This window comes from Dinoponera quadriceps, unplaced genomic scaffold, assembly GCF_001313825.1.
Source record: "Dinoponera quadriceps isolate SergipeBrazil2010 unplaced genomic scaffold, ASM131382v1 scaffold2159, whole genome shotgun sequence".
Taxonomy (NCBI): domain Eukaryota; kingdom Metazoa; phylum Arthropoda; class Insecta; order Hymenoptera; family Formicidae; genus Dinoponera; species Dinoponera quadriceps.
The window spans coordinates 359,203-386,733 of NW_014556477.1; the positions used below are offsets into that span (position 1 = coordinate 359,203).

General features: G+C 47.6%; 1 protein-coding gene across 4 annotated transcripts in view; it reads left to right on the top strand.

The window, feature by feature from the left end:
- The window catches only part of LOC106747531 (homeobox protein cut), a 133,102-nt gene that overhangs the window by 48,134 nt on the left and 57,437 nt on the right, over positions 1-27,531 (top strand). For all 4 annotated transcript variants that reach the window (XM_014625138.1, XM_014625140.1, XM_014625142.1 and 1 more), the window contains exon 2: positions 17,912-18,112. In XM_014625138.1, the coding sequence (XP_014480624.1) occupies positions 17,912-18,112 (201 nt within the window). The remainder of the gene's footprint in view (positions 1-17,911; positions 18,113-27,531) is intronic.

A 27,531-nucleotide genomic window follows, 5' to 3' on the forward strand; every position in this document is an offset into this window, starting at 1 on the left:
AAATCCAAGTCGCGCCGCGTCTCAGGAGTCGTTCGATAGCCGGCCTTCGAAGCCTGTTATGGCTTGATCGTTGCTTGGAAATTGCGATAGCGTGCCGGTTCATCGATCATTTCTATTTGCTTTTTTAAATTAGATCGCGGCCATGCGCGCGCGCGCGCGATAGGTTTTGTAACGTCGTGTGCCGATGGAACGACGCGCTTTCCGTGAAAGTTCGCCGACAATTACCTCGTAATTGTCGCCGACGAGCGCGATTAAATGGAAAGCTGCGGCCGCGTCGTATCGGCGCGATTTTATAGGTTCGACGATTCCTTTGCCTCCGCGGCAGGCCTTATTTTTCTGCCGTGTGCGTGGGGAATTTTCTTTCCTCGGTTCCAACGCGCCCGCGAGCACAACGACACACGGGGCGGATGCGTATTTCCGATTACCGAGACAGATTAACGCGAAAATGAAATCAAAGCTATTCCACGCTACAACGAGTCCCAATGGAGAGCGAAACTCCCGTCGAGAGAGTATTTTGCCTCGACGTAGCCACGCATCCGGTACGTCGCAGCGTGTAACTGCGGGAAGCTTGTTGGTGGATAGACAGAGAGAGAGAGAGAAAGAGAGAGAGAGAGAGAGAGAGAGAAAAGGAGAAAAGAAAAAAAGCCAAAAGGGAGGAAAAGGAAAAAAGAAGCTGTCTCTCTCAGGAGACAGCCTGATTACCGAGAACATGATCATTCCACGGTAACCCTTTACCGTTTGTTGCTATACCCATCCTTTCTCTTCTTTCCTCCTCCCCCTCCTTGCCCTCTCGATACCCACGAGCATCGAAACAAAAAGCCGCGGCGAAGTTCGTTTGCCACCCCCTTAACCCTTTCCGTTCAGCGATACGCAAAGGCCGAACCCTTCGCCCATGCACACGAGGGCCACAATGAGCGGGTAATAATTTAAAACATGGATAAAATCGATAGAGGATCTCCGCGCCCTTCTTCGTCGACGGCACCCTTTTTCTCGCTAGACCACCCCCTCTCTCTTCCTGATGCCGCTCCGGCTCTGCCTATCGTGCGTGTCGGTTCAGTCGGTCGCGCGCGTGTTTGCGATGTTCGTTTGACATACTCGCATATACAATTGATTGTTTCCCAGGACGGAATATTTAATCAATCGATAACGCATATGACCGATACGGTTGGCTATCGGTGTGACGAGTTAGAATTCAACATTATGTTCCTTCGACGAATTTACTTTTTGAGAAAGACAATAAAAGGAGGCGGGAAACGCGATCAGATGTCGAGCGATATGTTAGAACGTGAGATAAACGATCTTTCCGGGGCTGAGCGCGGCAGATTACGGGAACTGAAGATGGCTGAACGCGTCACGTGACAGTTCGTTAATATCACATGGGCATATCTCACGTAATCTATCTCAAGAATACAAGAAACACTAATTCAACACATCGGTATCACTTGACAAACTTAACATATTAGATTATCTCTTAATATAAAGAATTTCAAATACGATTCTCCCGACAAGGACACCAAATATCATCTCAGTTAAATCCAATGTGCTTGATTGTCGCCAAAGAATCGAGTACGATCATTTTTATTATTCAGTCTTCATGCTGTTTGGACGAATAAGGATACTGTACATATATGTAACTGTACACATACGTATATGCATTCGTGCGTTCATGTGTATTGAATGTGCACGACAGCTGTAATAATGAGCAAACCGACTTTCTGATTCATTAATTCAGTCGACAGATACATAGTCTCTGCAAAATTGTTCGCGATGACCGACGTTAACGTACTTGACTAGTTCAACGTAGCCGAAACGAATACCGATGAACGTTTATGACAAATTAATAAAATCGACGATTTTGCGACGTTGAAAATTATAAGAAATTTCGTTTTAATCGATGTAAATTGTACGTGGAAACGATAGTATTTTATTTATATTCACGGTCTTATCGATATGTGTTATCAATTACACACGATGACGATCGATGAATTCCGCTTAATATTTCGTTACACATAACAAACGGACTCGTGAGTTTTCTCCCGTTCCTTCGATGATTCTAGTAGAACAGAAAGACATTTCACAGCGCAAAATAATTCGCGACACATCAACTCCGTAGAAAAATACGACAAATATTAACTTGAGGGATAGAATCAGCGGAATATATCATCAAGAATAGATATTATAATTCTCTCGTATCTCAGCGATGACGACGTTTCGTTATCGAAACAATCATAAATCGCTCCCTGACGTCTTTAGTTTACGTTCACATTAAATAGAAGAAAAAAAAAGGGGGACTTACGTCAATATCATTTGAGGATGGCTTTATCTTGGTCGGCAATAAATCAGTTCCGCAGACGCGTCATCCAATACGGTTAGCTATGATTCAAGCGAAAATTATTCCTATATAAGTGGAAAAAAACGATCAAGTTATCGGCAGAGAAAGAGGAAGAGAGGGAAGAAATTTCGAAGGAAACTTCGAAATAGATCACCGGCGTTCTCAACAATTGCCGAATATCCGATGTTTGATAATCCTTATTCATCGACATGTCCGCATAATTTCACCGCACAATTTTATCGCAAGTGCGATACATAACAAGCGGATTGATTCGCCACGCAACGTGGCCACCTCGGTAACGCAAGATTGAATTGGGAAATTACACGGCGCGGTAACTAGCGATTTCGCGACATCATGGCCCGGGCAATCGCCTTGTAATTTATCCGGTGTGCGCAATAACGAGCGAATGAACGAAATTTCCTTTAGCAAGGCGCGCCCGGCGTGGGTCGGGTGATTTCAATCGTAACATTTCCAATCGTAATCTTCGCCACGGCGCTGCTCTAAGCTCTTCGAGAGAAAATTCAATGCGCGGAGAAATTAAGGGAATTGAATTAACCGCGACGGGAGTTTTCATTATCGGGAAAATTGGCAATTTTCCACTGTTAGGCGCGTAACGCCCGTTCTTACGCGGCCGGGTCGGTAATCGTCGCGGAAACTCCTACGGGGAGTTCCCGATCTCTCCGGTTAATTAGTATTATCCGTACGAATGAATTTTAATGTGATCTGTTATGGAGAGTGGCGCATAGATGCCGGCCGCAGCGTGGCGATCGAATTAATTCGCTTTCGAGCCGTTTTCTCTTTCGCGAGATAAAACGTCCCGACGGGGACAGCGCAATGTTAATAAAGTCGCTGGCGATCCTATTAAAATATTTCCATCGACTTTTGCGCCGCGTTGCAATCGCGGAACTTGATGCGTTTCGTTATATATTATCTGCGCACGGAAATTCGATCATTTTGCGAGCGGGCGCATTAAATTATTTATACACCTTCCAGTCGCGCTACTCTCGCGGTTCTTGCCCTGTGTTAACTCGCGTACATCTAATTGGCTGATAAATCGATATAATTAATTCGCCGATAATGAAGCCTGTAACGCAATTAATGACTCCATCGAAGCGAGCGAAAGGTGCGTCCAGTTTTTCCACGAGCTTTCCGCGGACAGTGGGTCAGCGATTAATTTTTATTACCGGCTATCGGAGTCGCTCTTGGCTGATTGCGAGACAATTGGAATCGCGCCGTATCGAATCCTCCGGGCGATTAGCACAACCTACGTCGGGCTTGCCATTCAGCGTTAGTCATCGCTATAATTAGCTCTATTTGCGACGCTGCGCGATTCGTTCCGGGAATCGGTCTTTCGATAGATTTCACGATGCCGTAAAATTACGCGGCGCCATCGAGAAGAAATCGAGCACACTGACTAACGCCACGTGACGCCGGGCTATGTACTTCTCGAATTAAGAATCGTCGACGGCCGATGAGTCACGAGGCAGCTCGTCTTTCATTTCTGGCCGAATCCACAAATTCGACGCGGCTTTGATCTTCGGTGGAAACGCGCCCAAAGAATACAAATCAAACGCTTAGCGCCTCCGGAAAGTGTTTTCACAGCGTCTCTGCGGGGACGCGCGCCAGTCACATTATTTAGAGAGATAAAAGTTCCTCCCGAGCACGTCCATCAGGAAATATTAATAATTTTTCCCGTATCGCGTTAATATCGAAATGAATCTGTGTCTAATTTGCCGTATTAATCTCGCGCCGGGTGGAATAAAGAGTGCTTCGAGCACGCGAGAGAAACGAATCTCCGATTACGTATTCCCGTGCATAGATCGACGTTAAAACACCGTCCCACCCCCTGATCGTGGCCTAATTAAAATGCCCGCGATAAACGCGCGATGACTCGTCATTACGTCTTACCCGAGAATATCGAACGTATCCCGTTTCATTCGACGGTGCAATATCGACACTCTCTCGTCGACGCTCGCTAAGGCGGCACATCAGCGCGACTTCGCGCGCGTCGACTCCCCTGAATTGGCCGAGACGCGCTTTCCTACTTATGAATCACCTGTACTCGTCGGCACAAATCTGTCAGCGTATATCGGCATGCACTCGTGCGCCCGGAGTTTGACGTACCAGTCAAGAGCAAGCACGGCTTCCATCCGCCAGTATCGCAGGCACCATCAGCCGGCGCCCCCAATGTGTACACACTTACACGTGTACATATATAGTCACACAGACACAAGCGTATGTATATCTGGCGCAAGTTCTGATTAGACGTAGAATTAATGATTCGAAAATCAATACAGGGCCGTCCTCCCGAGAGTATTAAGACACTGTGGGGGATGCCATCCAAAGACAGAACGCGATAGAGAGAAGGGAGTGAGAGAGGTGGTTCCCGCGGGGAGGGGACGGAGGTGTTGGATGGGTGCTAGTAGGAGCGAGCCGGGAAGAGGAGCTGATAGAGCGTTGGTTGGAGTTATAGTAGTGACGGTGATGGTGGTGGTGTATCCGATAGACGAACGCGGCGGAAAAGAGGGGTGTTAGGGCGAGCGGGCTGGGCGGTGGAAGAGGGTGAGCGCGGGCTCCTCACTCCAGGATCTACTATTTTGTCACCAAACCCTTCCTCGCCCTTTGATAACTAATTAGTGTTTTACCTCCCTCCCTCTTTACCCTTTCCACGCTTAGTTGGGGGCCTCTTTTATCGTCCCAATCAGGGGACGTCCTGGGAGGAACCCCTTTTCATGCAGGAGGCGCATCGACGTTTCCAAGCCTCCCGAAAAGATGAGAATCAAAGGATTTCCAGGACGAAGCGTCAAAAGTGCGGAGGGAGGGGGGAGGAACGAAGCTGGGATAGGTAACGAGCGGACGGAATGAGGCGGTCGATGGAGGGAGAGAAGACGTTTATTAACCCGTTAAGACTCGATTTATTTTTCTTTATTTCTCCCGGGGTATTATAAAGTTTGATTACGCAGTAACGGCGTGATTACTCTTACGCGTTTTAATTCCGCGAGAGGGCTCAATTATAGGCATCGGCGTGCGGACGTCGTCGGACTCTTAAACGCGTTTAATTGGGAAAGTTAGCCGCGGACAGACAAGAGACGGGTCTCGTAATGTCATGCTCTTAATGATACCTATAGTACCGGCGCATGTAATACGGCGATACCCGCGACTATATGATTATACAAGTCACACTGAGTACCATAGACGTGGCAGTGAGTTCTTGGATCTGATCAATTCGCCACGTTTAGCCGCTCAGATCTGAGTAAGTACCGACGAAATTTAAGAACACACCGAACATTCATTGAACGTTGTCATCGTACCGGATGCACCCATTGTGACGTCATACTTCTTTAAGAAAACAAATGCCGGAGCAGTGTTAAAAATGTGAAATTATCCGGGGAGGGGGGGGGGGGGAATTAAAAANGCCGTCGCTTAATCATCCCCGAAATTACTTCTCGCGCGCGGACTCTGATTCGAGCTTCGCCCACGATTGTGCGCGGAGCACTTTTTTTGCCGAAAGAAGAGGAGTTAGCGGGTTAGCCGATCGACCGCACGTGTAGCCAGGAAAACACTCGAGGCTCGTGCCGTACAGAAACGAATTTCGCCCCGGACAATGGAGGACTCGATATACGGCGCGACGGAATCAGCAAAGGGACGGTGAATGCAGGGCCGCGGGGGCAAGGGAGAATGGGAAAGGGAAAGAGAGAGGACGGAGGGGGTAGGACGATTGTTGAAATTTGCATGAATCGATCACGATTGTTTGGCCGCGGAATGAGCACGCCACCACAGGAGAAATAATTCGCAATCCGTGTGCAGGCCGAGCAATCGAGTTACCGTTTGCCATTTCGATTCTGCTCGGTCCAACGGACGACAATGGCCCTCCGCCAAAAGCGAATCATCTTTGTGATCTGTCCTGAGCCGACTGATCACGGCGCCGGCCGTTCAGATGCTCGCACTGGTTTTTGCACCGAGGTCTATTTGTTTTTTTCTTTTTTTTTTTTTTCGGTTCTGCTGCCGATCGAACTCCACGCCGGTCCCCGAGATCCCGCGTGTTGTGTAGTGTTCCCTCAAATCACAGGTTTTATTTCACGCCCGAGGAATTCCGCAGGCCGCGGGTTTTCACGCGTAAGCGAGTCGCAAGCTTGCCAGAGTTTACCTCGTTGATGCGAGGAGCATAATGACGTGAAAGTATTTTTCTTACCTATTGAACAACGCATTTCGCTCCTCTTTCAATTACGCGCCAATTAACGAAACACAAAACAATATTCGGCCATCAGCATAGTCAGGCCCTGTTTTCGTTATCATCGCGAACGGGCGCATATTTATAGATTCCACGTGTTATTACGACATACAATTATCAATACTGGTAATTTTGCACGCATATTGTCGGAATCCGCGCGTTCTCGCGCATCCGACACTGCCAAAGCCGCGCTCGACTGTTTGTCGCTTTTTATTTAAAAAAGAAACGCGCGTAAAATATTATTACGAGATAGCGGACGATGGCCGGAGCCGTCGGCTGGGCGTGCATCCGACCGATTACACGCAATTAGAAAAACTGATTAAAGCGGAGGCGCAGTTCACGAACGATCGCGTCCGATTGCCGCGTCGTAGCCGTCGACGCTTGCTAACTAGACACGTGCGCGTGCAGGTATACATTCTCTGCGCGGGAGACAGTAGGTTACTTTTAGTGCGCGGGAATATCGGGGTACCTGAGCAGCGAGTACAATACGGGCTATATTTTTATGGGGCCGCCGTGGGGGTCTAATGGCACCCCGAGGGTGCAGAGACAGGGAGGTGAAAAAAAGGGAAAAAAGCGCGGGAGAAGCGAGCGTGCGCGCGTGAGAGGAAGAGAGAGAGAGAGAGAGAGAGAGAGAGGGAGAGAGACACGGGAACGAGGAGGCGGCGGGGATGGAAAAAAGAAGAACAGGGATTTAGTATAGACGTCATTGTTTCCGTTCGGCACCCTTCTCACTCCTCTTTTCTCCGCGTTCGCCCCCGCGCAACCCCCCTCCCCCCCTACCGCCTTGCCTCGGCGTGCTGCCCCGACCGAAAACTACCCCTTACAACGGGGTGCCTGCCATTCAAGCTACTTTTTCATCTCTCCTCTGTTTCTCTTCCCGCGTTCTTCCACACATAGATTACAATATTACCACCTACCCCTCTTTCAGGCTCGCCACCCACCCCTTCTTCGGCGCGCATCTCTCCCTCTTTTTCACAGCGACCGACGCCGCCGCGGCGCGGAACGCGTCCTTTGATATATACGTGCACTTCTGATCATAACATAAATTTTAATGATGGCCGTGATGAAAATATAAGAACGCCCCGATATTTATGGCGTCTGTCCCGGCCACCGTCTACATCCTTCTCGCGTATATGTGGACACATCAAGCCCCTTCACGATTTTCCGATGATAAATTCTCGCGCTATAATACAGATTGTTTGTAGCGGTTCATTTGCAAAGGGCTCAAGGAGCTTGCGCGAATCTTATAATACGACTTAATACTTTAAATCAACGATCGTTGTGTTCAGTTTCCCGACTCATCAAAACACCGGGAACTCAGGATCGGCCACGTTCCGCTGCAGATCTAGGTCCAAAAGCAAACAGCATCGTAGGTTAGATACGAGGATTGATTGCTTAAAGACGAAAATATGCACGGATAGGAACGTGTTAATCCCTTGCAATCGGTGCAATCGGTTAATTCGTCCATGAACTGCTGTCATAACTTGGAGACCTTATCGAATCGTTATAGTATACAATTGTAATGCGAAAGGAGCTTAACTTTATGCGACTAAACAAATTAAGAATGTTAACGAACACAAAACAGAAGTTTTTGCTTCTCGGAACTAAGTTTGGTTTCGGCAGCCGATAAAGGGAGAACGCGTCACGGGGACCGCGCTTTTTGTTCCTCTTGCGTTGGCAGAGGAAATCAACGCCGACGCGTCCCGAGAACGCTGCTGGAAAGAAAGATCCCCCTCGTGGATCGCTCCGTATTTTCTGCTGCTCTCTCCTTGGCAGATGATCACCGATCTTTTTTTCCGCTGCCATCATGATTTATTAGTGCAGCGCGCGTGAGAAGATATCCGGTCCTGTTTCGTCGCCGCCGCCGCGCTTATGCATTCCGGGGACACCGATATAACTTGCTACAACGTTGCAAGCAGAGACACGAGAAACGTTTTCAGATACTATATTACAGTCGGACGTTTACATTGCTCGTTAAATTGAATCTAGTACAGGAAATGCCGTCGTTTCATTGCCGAGAACAAAAATGAAACTTCACTGAGAATTTATAAAAAAGACAAGACGTGTAAAGGATAAATCATTAAAAAAAAACTAGTACTATATCAATTATTATATATTAATAATATATTATACATTTATTTTTATACATTTTTCAACGTTTCTCGTTTCTTCGTGTAAATCGTTTACTTTGTGAAACTCGTGGATGAAATCTTAATATATCTAAATAGGAGTTTTCTCTCAAAACAGACACATCAAATCGATATATATATGTCTATATCTCATATCTTATCATATGTACAAATTCTGTTCCGGGGCTTGACTTACGTCACTTTGGAAATACATAGCTTATATCTCTGCAATGCATAGCGCCACATGTAATGATACTATGCAGATACGTTGAATTAGAACTCAATAGCAACTGCAAATGCATTAGAGACATGGATGTGGGTGTGACGGGTATAATAACGTTATCGATCTTAGCCCGAAGCGTAAATTATTATGTGGATAGTGTTTTCAATATATTTTCAAAAGTTGCCGGATATTCGTGGTTCGAGACATCGGCGACGACAATGCAGATTCAAAACAAGAGCCCGTGATTGGACGCTTCGGGCACGTCTCGCAAGTGAAAGGGAAAAAAGGACCAAGGACGGGGCGGACTGAGGGGGTGGCTGTGAACTTGAAAGAGTGCTCGTGTCTAATGATGTTTAAGAAAGGGCTTTAATTTTTCATTAGGACAACGGGGAACATCAAAGTCGTTCCTTTATTTTTTAACCAATGCCTCGAGGCTGGTTTCCGCGCAGCCGCCGGTACAATATCTGTGCCCGACTTCCGTTCGAAACCCTTCAACCGACACCCCCGGTTGAACGACATATTGACATTTCTTAAATATTGCCGTCCTGATGCGTCCATATCGAGCGGCGGTCCTCTCTATTTGTCCCCGGCAAGCTCCTTCTGTTTCTCTCCTCTGCCCCCCCCCTCCCCCCGCTCGTAACGGGTTGCATCGTCTCATCGTTAAAAATCGTCGGTGCACGTGGGAACCTGCGCCCTGCGCCACATGGAGGATTGTCCTTAGCTATTAAGGGCCCGCGCACATGCGTGTGCTCTGAGCAAAGAGAACGGTCAACGACCCTCGGAAAGATATCTTTCTTAGAACAATATGAGCATGCGTTTATTGTCTTACGATTAATGGGCTTGCAGATTCTCATATACGGGACCTTTTGTCTCGCCTCATTCCTGTAAATAATGTCGATATCGTTTAGATGATATCGTTACTTTACATCGCGCTTCGCGTAATTTTGGTCCAGATTTACCGACTTCACCGATCGTATAATATTCTTTGTTATAATATTTGTCTACTTGATTTCTTTAAATACACTCGTTGTCTTTCTTATCGTATCACAATTAATGCGAACACGGCATTTAATCCATTTTTTTTGTTAAGTGAAATACTGTCATCTGTGTAAGTTCCTTTGTTCGAAGAAATCACACATTTTCTTCGTTACTGATAGTCGTGCACATAGCTACGCGATAATCAACGGGAATGACTCTGGTTGAGGGCGGAAAAAGGGGAGAGCAGTCGCAAAGAGTTCTTCGGTCTTCTCCTCAGCTACTTCGTGTATGTCTCCCGCGTTGCCAGCCGCATATTGCACTATGTACCGGGGCTTAGAGCCGATCGATATCTTAATAATAAATACAAGAGGGGTTCACACTGATGGCTGGTTGGTGTGAGATTGAAGAGGGGGATCGTGGGGAGGTGATTGGGGGTAGAATGACGCCACGTTGTATCGGCAGTGCGGAGGACTTGCGCTGGATAGGGACAGGGAAGGAGGATAGAAGGAGACGGAGGAAGCGGGACGAAATGGAGAAACGGAGAGAAAGCGGGAGAGATTAAGAGAGAATGAGAGAAGGACGAGAGAGTGAGAGAGAGAGAGAGAGGAGGGAGGGGAGAGGGGGAGATCATTCGCACCTCGAGGTGTAATGAGAAAATTTGAAATATCGCGGGCGTCTCCCGCGGTCTCCTCCGCCGCTACTCCTCTTCGTCCCTCTCAACGTCCTGCCCCTAAAAAAATATAACAGCGCCGGTAGTCATAAACGGCTGATCCGCGTATCCTCATCCCCTCGCCCCCTCCCCCCTTTTCGCTCTCCTCCTCCTCCTCCTCACCTTGGAAGATTATAAAGGCGCCTGGAGTAAGGCTCTCTCTTTCTCTCTCTCCCCTTTCTTCCCTTTCTATCTATCTATCCATCTATCTTTCTCTCCTACTCTTTCTTTGTTTGTTTGCCTCTTCCTCCCTGTCACCCGTAATGCCGGCGAGCGTGCGAGGGGTTTTCGTGGACAACCGCGATTACACACTCGTCGCCGCGACGCCACCACCACTACCGGCGCGGCGCACGATCGACCAGCGACCTATCGATCGACTGTAACTTTAACTCGCCCGAACATCTGTCGTAAAAATATCGGTGTACTTTTAATGAACATTTAGATACGGTCAATAGACGGCCGATATACGGGTCACGAAGTTTGATCGGTAACATCGGCTTCCGGACGGCAATCCTCAATGAGCACGATCTTATTCGTCGTGCGATCGGAAATTGTAAGTCAAAAGCGACATTACTTTTGCTATTTTGCGCTCGCATAAATTTCTCCTCGCCGTCGTCTACCGCCACGTCAAACTTCTCACGATCATTTGCTTACCATTGTCACGTTAGAACAGTAAAACCGATCGAGTATTCTGTTAATTGTCACACGTTTCCGGGAAGAAAGTTAATCTTTTTTTAATGCTGTGAGGTGGAATAATTAATTTTTCCCAACGGTGAACAATGTCTGCGCTAGGCTCGCGTGCGCACACACCATTGGGTTCATGAAATAACGTCGAATGTCTTTCGTTTATCATAAAACTAATAATACGTATATTAATTTGATAATCGCACAATGTGTTTCTATCCTCTCGCAGCGTTTCTCTGAGCCCGAGGCTGATATCCCCTCCCTCGCGCGTATTGTACCTGCTTGCGTCTTACGACGCGATCCCACCGTCTGCGACGGTTTTATTGCGCTCATTATCCCGCTCATTATTCGTCTACCGAGATTTATGCTTTGCGATCAAGCGATCGCCCGCGCGTAAACGAACGACTTCGCGGATCCGTTTCTCGCGTCGGAATTCCCCGTGCCGGCTCGCCTTAGTCAACCGGCGAGAAATAAATAAAGGAAAGAAAAAGAATGTGCGAGCTTACGCGGGTAAAAATAGAGGCAGGCGCGCGCGCGGGCCGAAGGCGCGTGATCTATTCGGCGTTCGGGTACATAAAGAATGCTCGACGCTCGACGGGGCCGAATGCCGGTCGTATCTGTGTTGACCTACACTCGGCTATGTCTTTTCATCCTGTAGACATTGATAGTTTCGGTTAATACGAAATCGGATCGGGAAAGGTGACTCACGCGGGGACTTGTCTAACGAGCTCTAAAGAGACGAGGTTTTTCGCGAACTTTAATTTTAAGTCCGCGACATCTCCACTTCTTTTTGTTGCTAAGCCTTGGGACCTCTCATAATGACCATAAACTTGATTCATCTCGGCGGTCGAATCGACTGAAAGAGCAGTTTTTTGCCATTCTCAATCTTCCTCCTTCCGACGTTTAAGAGAGAGGACGGTAAAAAAAAGGAAGAAGAAATACGGTTAGAGGCGAAAAATCTTCTTCTCCGATCCTGAAATTGACTTCGAAGGGATTGATATGCCCCACCGGTGGATTTTGACCGGCGTCGTCCAACGGATCGTCATTTTTCAGGCGACATTTTCGGTCTCGTATCTTCGGCCGCAGTTTGCCGCGCTTTCCCGCGGAAATCTGTCTCTTTCTCTCGCCGGTCGCGGAAAGCGAAAGACCGGCGCGCGGTTAAGAGGCACAGACTCTACGGCGTGACGAGTCGGTCATGGTGCAAGACGCACTCGTCAAGGCGCGTTTACAGCGAGCTCCATTGTACAACGCGGCTGGGGAATCGATTCTTTCGACTTTCGTCCGCGGACGGAATGGCAATCGCGCGAAATGCGTGACCGTGTATAGAAGGGAGAAGGAGGTAATCCCGCGGAGTTCTTGCCGGCGTGCACCGTGCAGGAAGTCGGGCTTCCCTTCTCCATGCCAAATCGGTGAATGCCGATCGATCAGCGCGGCTGGGCACCATGGAAGTCGGATAACCGTCAATTTGCAAACGGGGTGTAAGACGAGCGTCGAGGTCGGGACGAAACGTCTCGGCTTGACGGGAACGGCGATCGACTCGATCGAAGTGCCGGCACACATCGCCCACCTTCCCTCTTCAGGACTGAAAGGCGGCCGGCGTAATCGATGCTGTCGGACGATCGAAACGGCGGCTGCTGCCAGTAGCATCTCGTAATGATAGGCGAAAAAGAGCGAGCCATTATCGAGCAGACGTGCCTCCGTAACGAAGTAATTCGATGGTATCGTGAGACCCGCCTCGAGTACTTTGTTACATCCGTTGTTACCTTGGCGAGTCTCCCGATCGAACAGCTGCTATAGTCGTGATAAATATGTTTCCGTTAACGCGAACAACACGCGATGCTTTTTGCAAGCAGTGCGAAAGTAAATATGTTATTTCGCACCGACCGACTGTAAAATTCATTCTCAACTGATTCTGTACGGGAGAAGCGTAAATTGAAATCTATACGGCTCCGAGCTCGATACGTCCGTTGAATTGAGCCGGTCGATCAAATCGATGTGTCGTTACAATTGGACGGGCCGGAAATTCATTGGTGATTATCGGACGATTAACGGACGCTCGTATTCTTCCGACGGGACGGCAGCCCGTTTATTGTTAACCGACGCGCGAGCACTTTAATCGCCGATCGACGCTTTCTGGATCTGATACGGAAGGTGTAGAGCGGAAGGCGAGAGACGACGGCGGGGCGGAGGATGTTATTCAGAAGCGATAAAATCGCCGCGGTGCATGTAATGACAAACACATGCGTTCTCACCCCGATCCCTGCCTGCGGGGTAACGTCAGCGTATAGGTGGTTGCCCTATCGGGCCGGATCTATATAACGCCGGCATATGTTTAGGCCATTAATTAGCATCTGGAGCCAATTAAAGTAATTACGAATTCGACGGTGAAATATCGCCGCGGGCTACACCGCGGGCGGCCTAGAAGCGTTCCCTCGAGCGGAGCGAGTTCGATGCCTACAGTATTATATAGACAGCCGAACCGAACCACGTCAGTTTTTACCGGACATCAGTCACGTTGAAGGCGATCGATTGTTCTATGAAACGGGGATATTCATATTGTCGCTATAGGACAATGTAAAGTTCCTCCGCTCACATTACACGACCGCTCGGTCTATTATGCTCGATATCGCGATCTCGTTACTAATGGTATCGTAACTATCTGTCTCGGAATATTCGGAATCTCATCGGCAGTCTTTCGTAGGGTTGCTGAAATTAAAACTCGAATATCGCACGGTGTCTCGCAATATTTGACGGCCTCGGTGACGTGTATATATATGTATGTGTATACAGCGTATATCATATATAAAATATTCATTATTCGATAACATCTCCTTAACACTTTTTGCGCATAATAATATGAGAGAAGTCGATTATTGATATTAATTATTACACATCGATGCATCGATGCATTTGCACAATGCAACGAAATTTTTTGGTTTCTTTACGATCGCTTACAGAGACCCGTTCCATCTGTCATTCTACGTAGAAAAGTGTTGAAGTGATGTTATCAGAAAGCGAATACTGCGTGAGATATCTCATATCTTGTATCAAGGAATATCGGAATAAAAAAATAAAATGTCTCAGAAAGTACCGCGGCGTTGCGTGTGGAGATGTGAAATATAACTAGTGAAATATAACTAATCTAGGTACTTATCGAGCCTTCTATGCCCTTGCGGGCCCAGAAATGCAAAATATCTCAGAAAGTATTCACTTTTCGATTCGCCATGATCTTATATATATATACACACACATATATATATGTGTGTGTGTACGTATATACATGTGTATGCACATATGTACATATATGTACACATTAAAAATGATGTTAAACATCAAGAAAAGGGATACATCCGCCGCGAATTAATTTATGCGCATCGTTTCTCAGGAAAGATTTATAGCACGTTGCATCCACAATGTGACGCTCGTGTCATGACACTTTTTGCGAACGGGTGCTGAGTCATCCACTTCCGACGGAGATGCGAGTGCACGGCGAGAAATTCAAATCAGTCGCTCGACGTAGCGCGATTTGATTACAAAATATGAATACGCGCCGATCGCAGTCCGTACTTCTTCGCAATGGCGGATATTTAGCGCTGATAATAACGAGATGCATCGGTGCGATACCCGGTGTTATCTCCTCGTCTGGCAACGAAACTTTTTCGCTCCAATCCCGCGCATCACGACCACTGACGCGCGATCGTTCGGGACGCGTTCGAAGAAAACCATTATCCTCCAACGACTTCCGCTGCTAATATTACGATCGCGCGGTAGTTCTGCGCGGGAGGACGATCGTTATCGGCGATCTCCTCTCCCGATCCTCTCTCTATCAGCTCGCCACGAGTCCTCGGGATTTCCCCCGCTGCCACACAACCGCTTCCTGACGTATGTCCACGTGACAAATACGCAGGATGCTACCAGACGGCAGCTATCGATACGCATCCGCCATTGGAACAGCCGTATATTACGGCTCGCTCTCGGATATGTATTTATGCTTCCCGTATCATTTCGCAATTATCGATAACATCGTCAAGGCTTTTTGCAGGAAACAATGGGTCATTACTTGCCCGCCGTAGCCTGGTGCTTCTGCTTCTCCTTCTCTCTCTCTCTCCCTCTGTCTCCGACTCCGTCCGTGTTCCACGCTCGTCCTCACCTCTCCTGACCATTTGCCGATCGCGACGCCATATGCGCGTCTCATAAGACGTCACACATTGACAGATCGATACACGCCGATAATACACACGTACACCGCTCGGATATTCGTGTTTACGTAAGCTGCAGAGAAAAGCTCCTGAAAAATCGCACGTCGCGTCACTACCTCTTTCATACGATCAAATTCGTGTGAAATCTTTCATTCGCGGCTCAGATTTTTCGCCTACATTGCGGATCGTAAGCAAATTAGTAGTTCGGAAGAAGACAGCGAATCGCTGATTCAGCAATAATTAATCGAGATCGCTCGGATAACACGGATGCTAATTAATTGATGTATGACTAACGGTCGCACCATCGACATTCAATTGTTCAATTGTAGAAACAAGTCCGGTTTCCTATCCGATGCGGTGTGCGGTGTAGAAGCGGTATAACCTGTTTGATTCGGGCAATCGATCTCGAATCCCTTCCTGGACGCCTTCCTATCGGACCACCGCGAACACGGATAAAGCGGACATCGGGGAAAAGAGGGAAGAGAAAGAGAGACGGACAAAAGAGTCACGAGAGAGAACAAGAATTACAAGTGGGGGGGATAACTATCCGGCATGTGCATGTCGCAAATATAGCAGGCCGGTTCGGGCTACTTTGAATGTAAAAGCTGCTATAATTAATATCCAAGCCGGCGTAACAGAACGGCGAGCAATATTTATTAGATACTTTATGGGGAAAGTTTGAAAAAAGGTAATCCTCCCTGTGCGCTCGCCGCTGGCGATACCTTCGTTATTTCCGTATCAACGCGGAACTTCTCTTTCTTTATCTCCCGCCGATGGGCCGTAATTCGAAAGAGTCAGTTGACTCTCGCTCGGATCACATGTCTCCGGCGCGCTTAAGACAGTTGCTAAAAGGTAACATCGCGGTCGCAACGTCGGCACACGCTAATTAACGGCCGCTCTACTCGAGATCTAGCAAAGGTAGACGCACCTGCCGAAAGTATTCTGTCGTTAATGGTCTCCCCCTTCTTCCCCCCGTGAGAGAGCTACACCTTCGCGTCGCTTTTGCGCGCCGATATGCATGAACGGCTTCTGCAGAAGCGCACGTCGCGACGTATACAGCCTAATTATTGTGACTGAGACGATTGCGGCGTCACAAGCGCGTTTACACTACGCGTGTCAACGAACGCTGAATCTGAGAAAAATGTCGCCGGCGTAACGCGATATATTTTCTTAGTCGTCGCGATTTATCACGAGATACGCAGATTGTGTGTGAGGATGCAACATTTTCTTCGTTTTTACGACTTAAAACCGTGCTTGCCGTCTCTTGTAGGCTTTTTGTGGTACCTTCTCGATCGGAAATCATACGCAGCTATAATTTAAAGAAAACCATTTTTTTTCTCAATTTTTCCTCGAGAAAAAGGCGAAAAATCCGCAGAAAAAATAATTAAGCGTATTTTCACCGGTGTTTTTATTTATCCGAAATAATTCGCGGTAAAATTGTAGAAAGTCCTGTTTTCCCGAGCTTTTAAAATCACATACACAGTCTTATTTATAATTTCTTTCGTACCTAAAGAAAGAGAGAAAGATGGTCCTCGATCGCGTATACACGTGCTAATTTTGCGAATGTCAACGTGTTAATTTTTCACGTGCGGTGTGTCACACGTATGGTTTGACACGCGTACGTAAATACGTGCAATCTCGAATTACGACGCATTAAAAAATCACACACACCGCACAGAGCAACCGACTGTGTGCGGCACAATGTCCATGATTTAAGAAAGCGCGGCGCGCTGGCACGCCATTTCCTGCGCTGAGAATATCAAAGCAGTCTCGTAACCCGACGTACCCGTCGTTTCTATTTTTGTCGGCTTTTCGCAACCGCGAAATTAGGCGCAGCCGGCGAGAATTGATTGATTTCGCGTCGCACGGTTCCGCGGCGGTAATTTAACGATCGGGACCGCCGTGAAAAATTTACACGGAGCGCAAGCGGTAATCGTCTGTGCCGTTAACTCCGACTGCATTGCAGAATTAAACATCTTTGGCGGAATGTAAGCGCGCGAATTGCGGAGTACCCACGTCTCGCCATCGAAATCTATCGTTTATCATTATCGGGAAACAACAAGACTTTTCGCTTTTCTATTGATGCATCCTGAAAGCGACGACTTCTGACAAGTCTCTGCGACGTAAGAAGGTTGCACGATGTACTCGGGTGTATCGATGGAACTGATTGAAAAAAATGTCACGTCGCTCATTTTGTGTTTCGCGACGCTAATGACATCGCTCGAACTCGCATTGGCAATTTAACGTAACACGATTACCCGTCTCGTATGTGTATGCGTGTATACGTGTGTTTGATCGAACGGATAAGAATAAAAAGGCGAATTGGAGCCGGTAGTTCTTATCGAGGCGACCGCGCGCTAAGTATCGCAAATTGCAAATGCCATCGCTCGTGAGTCACTCATTATCCTCTTTTCTTCTCGTTTCAGAGAGCAACTTTGGCGGAGAAAGAAGTATCCGCGTTAAAGGAACAACTCGCCGCGGCGAATGACAGCAATTCCAAGACTGAGGGGCACCAATTGTCTCAACCTCCGCAGGGAAACGATCAACAGCAAGTACACGATGCCAGCAATCCCAGGAGGACGCCTAACAGCAACCTCGAGCAGGAACTGCAGGCCAAAGACAAAGAGGTGAGTTGGATCAAACTTGAAACCTTCTGCTAAAATGTTATTCTCTCGTCTCCCTGGAATGACGATTGTAAAGCTCAACGTTTCGACCGGATATACCGGACGTTTCAAATCAGTCCCACTTTCCCCGTCTAATAAATTCGATGATGTAACGAATCGTCTCTGGGCGGAAGAGTGGAAAAATGCTAACTCTTACGGATATTGGTTTTCTTTTCCACGTTTACCCTGTTATTAGTATCGAAACGTAGGCAATGAAATGTACTGTCGCTGCGATGAAAGCGAGCAGACTTCTTACGCAGCTCACGACAGGATTGATAAAATCGAGAGCGCTCGTTCGCGAACGATAACGCGGTTTAACGCAGTGTTGCAGCGTGCGAAACCACCGTGTGTATGTTAGCGCGATTTCCGCGTGCAGACACGCGTGAGCTGCGGCACGTCCAAGTGAATGACTAACGTTGCTACTCGTGTTCGATATCCGCATTCGGCGGTTTGTCGTCCGTCTCTTTCTTCATCCGCCTATGCCGCTCTGTTCCACGCAATCACGTTCGTATACCGCACGCATGCCTGACACTCAACCCCTGTTTTATTAATGCTGTCGTCGGCCGGGCCTTCGAACTGTGTATTTTTCAACCGAACTGTTTGATTGACGATCACGAGCTCAGTATGGATCAGAACTCTCTTTCTCTCTCTCTCTCTCTTTCTCTTTCCGACCTCGCTACTTTCTCCACACACGGGCAGAATTTTTTAGTGAAAATTACCGCAGAATTTTCGCAACTGAGCCACACATCGACACATTCTCTGCCTTAATATATTAACTTTCCATTTCACATGTTCTATTTGTATCTTGGAAACTGAAGAGACGTTACTATTAAAAAATTTACTACATATATTCCTTAGCAAGATAACATACAGACAAGATTATTCACAGACTATTTCCTGCGTTACTAGAAAACATTGTAAAAGTCTAAAAAAAATTTTATTTGGAAAAGGTCATAAGGGCCCATTCAATAATTACGTCACATCACGAGGAGGGGGTTTATTAACTTGCGTAACAGCTGTGATGATAAGGAGAGGGAGGGGGAGTAAAGGCCATGGAACGTCACATTAGATGGCATAACTTGTAAATATGGATGCACATTTATCCACTTAGTTTGCATTCCTGACACATTTAGTTTCATTTGGAGAAAATTTTTTAATTTTGACATGATTTTATATTAATAATCAGAATGTAAATTTTGAATATTTACTTTTTTAAGAACACAACTTTTACTGATCAGAATTAGAAAATAAAATAATTAATTTGGTGTCTAAAACGTATTTGTATTTTAGGAAAAGATAGTAGCGTGCAGTCTAATAATTATTATCTAAAATATGGTTATAAGCTATTTTGTCTTATTTTACGTATCGGCAGGGGAAGGGTAATTCTATATATCACGTAATATTGGAAGGGATTGGGCAAATACTCTGTGACGAATCGTGACGAAGGGGGAGGTGGTAGGTGAAAAATACCCAATTCTGCGCGACGTAATTGTCGTACAGCCCCATAAATATCCTCTTTCTCCCCTCTCCTCCGTGTAAGTAACGTATCATAACATTGATTATAACGCCAAACCGAAGTAACTTTTTTCGCGCGCAACCCTGCCAAATCTCACGCTCCCTTATCGTACGAGAAATTATATACGAATTTTTACGAAGTAAACGGACGCATTTGAGTTAGAGACAGATGCAATTGTGGATTTTGCATGGCGAATCCCATTCGAAGACAGCCCGAGGGCATGATCGGCCCACAAGCGGCAAGTAATGAATTCAGTTAAGCCGTTTCGCAACTCTCGCGTGGCATTTTTCCTGCGCGAGAGAGATAAACGATCAGGACCTAGATTCGCGATAAACGTTTCAAATTACTCCGCCGCGGAACACCACGCGAACTCTCACTCCGGGCTATAAGTAGTAAACGTGTAACTAATGACGGCCGATCGGCTATCGAAATAGATAACGAAGTCAATTTAGAAGAGCGTAACCCCATGATCCACCCTCGTACCTCTCTCTCTCACGATATTGCCGTCGTGCGCATCAAACGTGGTCGTGTCCGGTTGAATAGGTGCATCTCGATATATATTTAGTAACGACGAATGGCATGTCGTGGGGACTCCGCGTCCAACGAACGGTATGTCGGGACTTTCGGTTGGTTCGGGTCGTTAAAACGTTGGAATGCGGTGCGGACCTTTTATTACAATTCACCGGGCGGCGGTCGTCAGCAGCCCGCGCGATAACATTATCGTATATTCATCGGGAGGGTAAATAACCCAGGGGAGGCGCGAGCGCGATTTCGCTCCCGGCAAAAATAGCCGCGATGGACGCGTTAACGTCTCCGAGAGGAGAGCGGCTCGATCTGCACCGCCCGGCGCAATCATGAGCTGCAACGTGCAGCTGCCGTGCGACGCGGATGAATGGAGATAATGACGGTCATCCTTCAGTTTTACCGCCGAATATTCGGCCTAATAAACTACGGGCGTCTTGTAGAAACGACGGTCCCGTCCTTCTGCGTTTTGTTTTGTCTAGGAATAGAGTGTCGCGCGCGAGATATGTCGAATCGTTATGCGCTTCTCACGGATGTGCAATTAAAGTCGATTAATAGCGTGTACTTAATTAATTTGTAGATGCGCGCGGCAACAGAGAGAATGATATGTCTGCGTCTGACGTGTACAGCGCGGTTCAGCTGGAGAGAATGGTCACACAAAGTTTCCGACATTTTGCCGGATTTTTTCTTCCGCTTCGACGAGGTGTTGAGTACACGCGAAAAATACAGACTCGAGAAGAGCATAAGCAATGAGAAATCGAAAGGCAATGATGATAATAGCGGTTCGTTGCCGTTATTTTAAGATATCATGTGTACCTTGCACGTTTCAAGCAGGGGAGTTTCAAGAGAAGGATATGCAGATTAAATGGCGAATTGAACAGAGTATATAGAACTGGCCGTGGGTCGATATATCTTCGAGAGGTAATATAGAATACGAGTTATCCGGCCGCTACTCGAAGCCTTTTTTCCCCCCGGAAGTGGTCAGGAAGAGCCTAAGTGGTAGTTGCACCCTTTAGTGCCGTGCACTTTGCGTGGTTTACGAAGCGGCGTGCAAGGAGGTCGAGCCCGTAAAAATCTCGCGGTAAAGGAAAAGGAGCGCGGCGGGGCGGGTGGAAGCGTGACCTGTTAAGAGTGTATAATGCGAGAGAGGCGAAAACGACGGCGAGGAGAAGGAAGAGGAGGAGGGAAGGGGGAGAGCGGGTGTACAGGAGCCCTTAAACAAAGCCAAAAACACTTAAAGCGGCGCGCGCGTGAGAAAGGAGTGATAAAAACGCCGCTAAGAGTTCAATAAGTATCCTCCTTAGAGCCAATAACAACCACTCCTCCTTTTCCGTCGCCTTCAACCACCGTCCGCTATTCCTCTGTCCTCTTTACCACCCCTGCAGTTCTGCGCGCGCGCAACGAAAATCGTTTGCTTCGAAGCCTTCGAGCCCGTTGTAATCCCGGGTGCCGATAATCTCCGATCCCGTTCCTCCTCTTGTCGACGTCGTATCCTTGTTCGCTCGTCCCCCTTGTCTCGGGGAAAGATAGGATGAGGAAGGGGATGGCGCGCGCGTTCTGTTCTCACCGACGGGATGCCTTTTAACGGATAAGAATTTGCTCCGCGGACAATGTCTTTATTGAGAAGCCATCGCGCGCCTTGAAGCACCGGGCTGATTTTTATTATTTGCCGATTAAAGAGAGGTAATGGCAGTTTCGAGCCTCCCCGGTACGGCGGGGTGATTTAAGGACGATAATGAGGAGTAAATAATGCGATAGCGTCTTCGAAAGAGGGACGGGGACGGATGTCTTCGAAAGGGGTGGCGCGATACCCGGGAGTACGTCCATGAATTATGGAGGCTTTGGAAGTACCCTAGTTTATGAAGGACAGTGATCGATAATTATCAGACATGTATCGATGTGTGTATCGCGTAGCACGGGATTCACGCTGCCTCGCTAATGGCTTCGGATATCCATAATGCACATGTGTCACTTGAATAAACATATAAAAAGAAGACACTCTGCGCTTCCCAGTATTTACCGTGTCGGTCGGTGACACTTTCTGGCGTATTTATAACATGTTCGTCGCTCGCTACCATTGACACGTTCGTATCAAGAGTTTCTCTTATTTTCGCGAAAAACGTCGCGAGGCGAGACAAATCGTATCAGCTATCTTTCTCCGAGCGCGTCTCCTCGGCTGATAAAAGTTATCACTTTGTACTTATCAATCAACTCGGCAACTTCGATCAACAGGTTTTGGCACGAGTCAAGACTGAATTGCCTCGGTGACCTTGAATCATTATCTCAACCTAGCAATTTTTATTCTATCGTTTCTGGATTACAGTCAGGACTCGAGCGGAAGTACGCCGGCGCTATTCCAACCCTGCGAGGTCGAATTTAAATCTCCGTTCGCGCGCGGCGTTATCGACACACAATCGTTACCTCCGCCCTCACAACTCCTTCCCCTTCACTTTTCTTGAATCTCCAAACCCCATCGAAATGTTCAAAGTCGCAAAGAAAAAACCAAGAATAATCATCAACAAACGGGTTATGAATAGAGAAAGTCCCTCCTTCTATTTACAATATCAAGACAAGACGACAAGCTGTATAACGTTGTAAGTACTCCGAAAGTTGATCCTTCGACGGAACTTGCAGGATAGAGAGTCGACGCCTCGTCTCGGAGAAGGTTCCGCCCCGGATTTTCCTAAGGACTCGACCGGGCGTCCCGCTCGCTCGCGGCGCCTTATTCTCCGCAAATATATTATTCGCACGCGGAACGAAGTGGCGATAATTTGCGATCGCAGCCGTCCTGCGTGTCCCGCGGCTCATTATCTCAGCGCTTTAGAGCCACCGGTGTCGTATACAAGTCATAGCTCCGGCGGCCACCACCGGCCGAATGCTTCGTCACGGCATGCTTGTAATTTCAACAAGACATTGTGAACGATCCACGCTGTCCCCGCGGCATCCTGTCCGTCACCCTTGAAGACAGGCTTGCGCTTTGCGCGTTTAAATCGTGCGCTCCGAGAAGAGGCCCCGCTCGCCTCTCTGCAAATAAATCACTCGCATCGCGCGTCTGAATCACGGTCTCGCGCGAGCGATACGAGGGGACGCGTTGCCAGAAAGCACGGAAATTTCTTTTATTTTCAACACCGGTCCCGTTAAGCCACTCGCGCGCACGCGCGCGCGATACTTATAGAAGGCTCGTCGAATCAACCTTAAATCCGAGCTACGAGCGAGCGCCCGCTTGTTTCCGCGACATATTATTAAACAGCACCTAGCCTCTTTTCTTTCCTTTTCCCGGATAGGATGTGGGCACATGTCGGAATCGCCGCAACATCCTATAAACAGAGCAATAATAAAAATTAGCGCGATGAATAAAGCGCCGCGATAAGCGCGCGCTCGTCCGCAATTCATCGTTTCCGCTTCCTGCCGCGCGCAACCATGCCGGACGATATCGGAACGATAAGTATCGATGTGGGACGAAGCGGCGGCGGGGGCCCGCCGTGTGAATCCTCGATTAGGTTTCTCAACGAAGCGGAGCTTCCCGGTGTTTGCCTCGCTTAAAATGCCGCGATAACGCTGACATTTTTATTCCGGCCGGTAAGACACCACGAGGGGCCGATCCCGCTCGAGCACGCTCTCAATTAGCCGGGAGAACCTTCAACGCGCGTATGTAATTACCGCGTGGATAACGTTCAAAGTACTCTTCGGGATTTATCTCCCGAATGGAGCGGCTGAACAATAAATTACGGCGGCGGAAATGTTCTCAATGTTTAGTCTTCGAGTTCCATCAACATTGGGTGCCCGCTCGCCTCTGTTGGTGAAGGAATTGGATATAGTGGCAATGATAACACACGCGCTGCCGCGCCGGCGTGAGAGTCTTCGGGCCTTTGTGTAGCTTCTGTCGCGCGGCGACAAATTGAATTCGTCACGGCTGTGGCCTCTCTAAATCCTCGCCATTTTGTTGCTGTACTTATCTTCGGCATTTTCTCGCACGAGCCACCGGCCCCGCCGTCGCCGACGTCGTCGTCTTCGCGCCGCCGCAGCTGCTTGATCTTAATTAAACGGCGGAATCTGACTTAAAACTTGTAATAGATATTCATTTGTCGCCCCGCGTGCAGTCTTTTGTCGTAATTAGCAGTCGAGTTATCAACCGCAGCGTGCTCCCGTAATGAGTAACCGAGCCTCGCCGCTTTTATTAACATTATTTGTCAGCAATGCGAAGTTCAATCGCGTACGAGCCGCTCGGGAAAGAACATTCTGATACGCGACGCGGTAAGCATTTATTTCGCGCGCTATAACTTTAAATCGCGGCAAATACGATTATTATTTAACTACATAATACGGGCTTAATTTGCATTCGTTGCCATTGGAACTTGTTAATTAGTCGATCCACCTGTCACCGATCGTCGAATGTCTCATCGCGGTAGTGACGCAAACACGGATGATTGACGGCGATTGCAAAAGAGAGAGAGAGAGAGAGAGAGAGATACAGTTGGAAATTCAATCATTTCGCCGCGCGATGAGTGATTCGTCGTACTTATTGCCCGTGAGATCATATCAATTTGGCAACGGTAACACTAGTAACAGCAGACCGGGCCGGAAGTGTAAGCCATTGAACATTTCCGAGAATTGTACAGCAAATGAGTCCTTAACGACTTCGGCGAAACTGCCGAATTATTTCGCATCGGATTGTCTTCTTTCGGCTCTCACGAGACGTTTAAGGGGTGACAGATAGAAGTGGGATAGGGAGAGAGCAAGAGGAAGAAGAGTAGAACTTTTGATGGCGTGGCGAGATGAAAGAGACACCGTGCCACCGGTGCCAAGGCAAATACCCTCGGCGAGTGTTTCAAAACACGTTGGCTAATGTACCGAGCGCGGTAGATCGAAAAATAACCGAGAGCGTTATCCGCGCTCCTCCTTGTGGTGCATCCTATTCCCGCGTGTCGCCCTGCGAAGTGAGATTTCCACCGAAACAACCGAGTAACCCGCGAAAGACACTACGAAAAGGGACGTCTCTTTCTTGTAAAGTCTTAATTATCACGCGAAAATTTCACGCGAAGCGCTCATCAGAGGCAGGTAGTTGGAACTGCTGAAACCCGCGACGATTGCACGTAGGCGTGCCAAATGCCGGCAAATTTGCACTACCAATGACCGTCTCCTTTGATTAGGTTTGATTAAATAATAGTTTGCTCGCATGAATTGTTAAAATAATTGTCGGAGTAATTTTTCAGATCCCCGTTATTCACCGTCCATCAAGTCATTTATCTGTTACGAAATTGCAAGTATCTTTTCATGAAGTATCCGCTGGTTATATAAATTTCATTGATATACGGGATTATAAAAGTCGCATGTTCGTTAAATTAAACACTGATATCAGGATAGATGCAGCAGCCACGCGGATATATCGCGTCAAGTTCGTGTTGGGTGATACTCCGCTTGTCGCAATTTACAATTAGCGATGATCACGTAGCAATATATGGATCGAGCAACGAGATATCGGTAACGGCCGCCATATTGGTAACGCCGATGATAGGCCGCAAGTATATCCATAATGATATTATCATATTTACCCTGATAGGAAGATTTGCTGATAATTAGCGCGATAAGGAGCAATCGACTGCGCAATACACGCGCGATACGGCGCGACAAACAATCGGGTCGTGGCTTGGACGAAACGACAAATTTTATCGTGCCTCCGGCACGGCGATTACGTGCCTGTATGTACTCATTGTATATATAACGGATGTATAATATACGACGGCGTACTTATCCGCAAGGTATCCGCGGCGCCATGCGTCATAAAACAGATTAGGCTTACGTTGAACTGACAGATCGTTTCTTCAGTGGGCGGGGAAACTTCGAACTTTCGCGATTATGGAAGCATTCCTGGAGTAGATTACAATTATGACGACAGCACACTTTTAAGATTACATTCAGCAACGCGAACTAGAGTTCGTGCAAAATTGATCGGCACACGGAGCTTGTTCCACGGTTAAGATTCGTCACTTTCGAAATAGCAAACTTGATGTTCACAATTCTTTTCCCTTTCCACGGTAAAATTTAAACGACAGTAGTATTTTTACTCATCTGTTACGAATATTAATTAGTCATTTTTACTTTTGAAGAGAATCTTCAGAAGAAAAATTAAAAATATATTCCAACATATCTTGCGGATACATGCACACAATAAAGTGTATTATTATTATTATTATTATGGATTAGTGCTAATGCTGTCTTCTATTTCTTAGATTATGGATCCCTAAAATTGCGATTTTATCTCGAAACGAAATAGGACGACATTAACGCTGACCTGGAGATGCGATGTGTAAAAATTTGCGCAGATATTATATAGGTATGTCCGCATATGTCTCGTCAGAAATTCACCTTGCGGTGCCTTTTGGGAAAGGATTCGCGGTTACATTGAGGCTTTCGAAAGGGTTTCGACTCGAGGGTACCGACCGGCCAGAGATACACGGGGGAGGGGGGAGGATAGTGGTCTGGCAAAAACCTGGAAATATTTGCACTCGAGCGAAAATGACGTGGGTTAGAAGTGCAACGAGTGCTTATACCGGACTCACGGCTCTCCCGACGATGGCCGGCCGGCGCGGAATGTCAGGGGAAGCCAATATCGTTAGATATTCATTTCGTAAGTTTCAAGTAGAACAAAATATAGAAACTCGCGCGCGGTACAACTCGCCCGCGTTTTCCACCCACCTCTTCTTCATTATTGCTCCGTCTCCCTTCCTTCGCTTCTTGCCGCCTATTCGCACGTCCGACCGATAGCCAAACTCACGTTCGCTGCAGGCGTCGATGTTCCGAACGATGTATTTATAATTTCACTATTACCGCCATCTCGGGACGGCTTCCCGGACGACGCTTACCGGGCTGCTCTTGGCAGTGTTCAATGCTGGCTGATAACGGCGTGTCACGCCTGATTACACACAAGAGCAAATATTTTGTTGCGTCAACGTCGGCGATGCAACTCGCGCGAACGAGCGAGTTATTCGTAAGCAAAGTCCTCGATCTACATCATCTAATCACGGATGCAATCAGGAACGGCCACGCTCGCGCCCGGATTATATAGGTGTGTGTGTATGTGTGCGCGCGCGCGCGCGCGAATATATGAAACAAAAAAACGGGGGGAGAAGAAAGACGACCTGTACGCTCCATCATTGTCGGCTGAAGCATTAATTAGAAAATCTGAATAATTAGGAACTAACTTTCGCGCGACGTGTAAAACTCGCTCCACCCCCGCTCATGCGCCAATACACACACACACACATATGTGGGGTGCGCGTCTGTTCCGCATACTGCAGTCGGAGGGTCCGACTTTCCTCTCCGCCGACCTCAGCGGCGGAAGAGC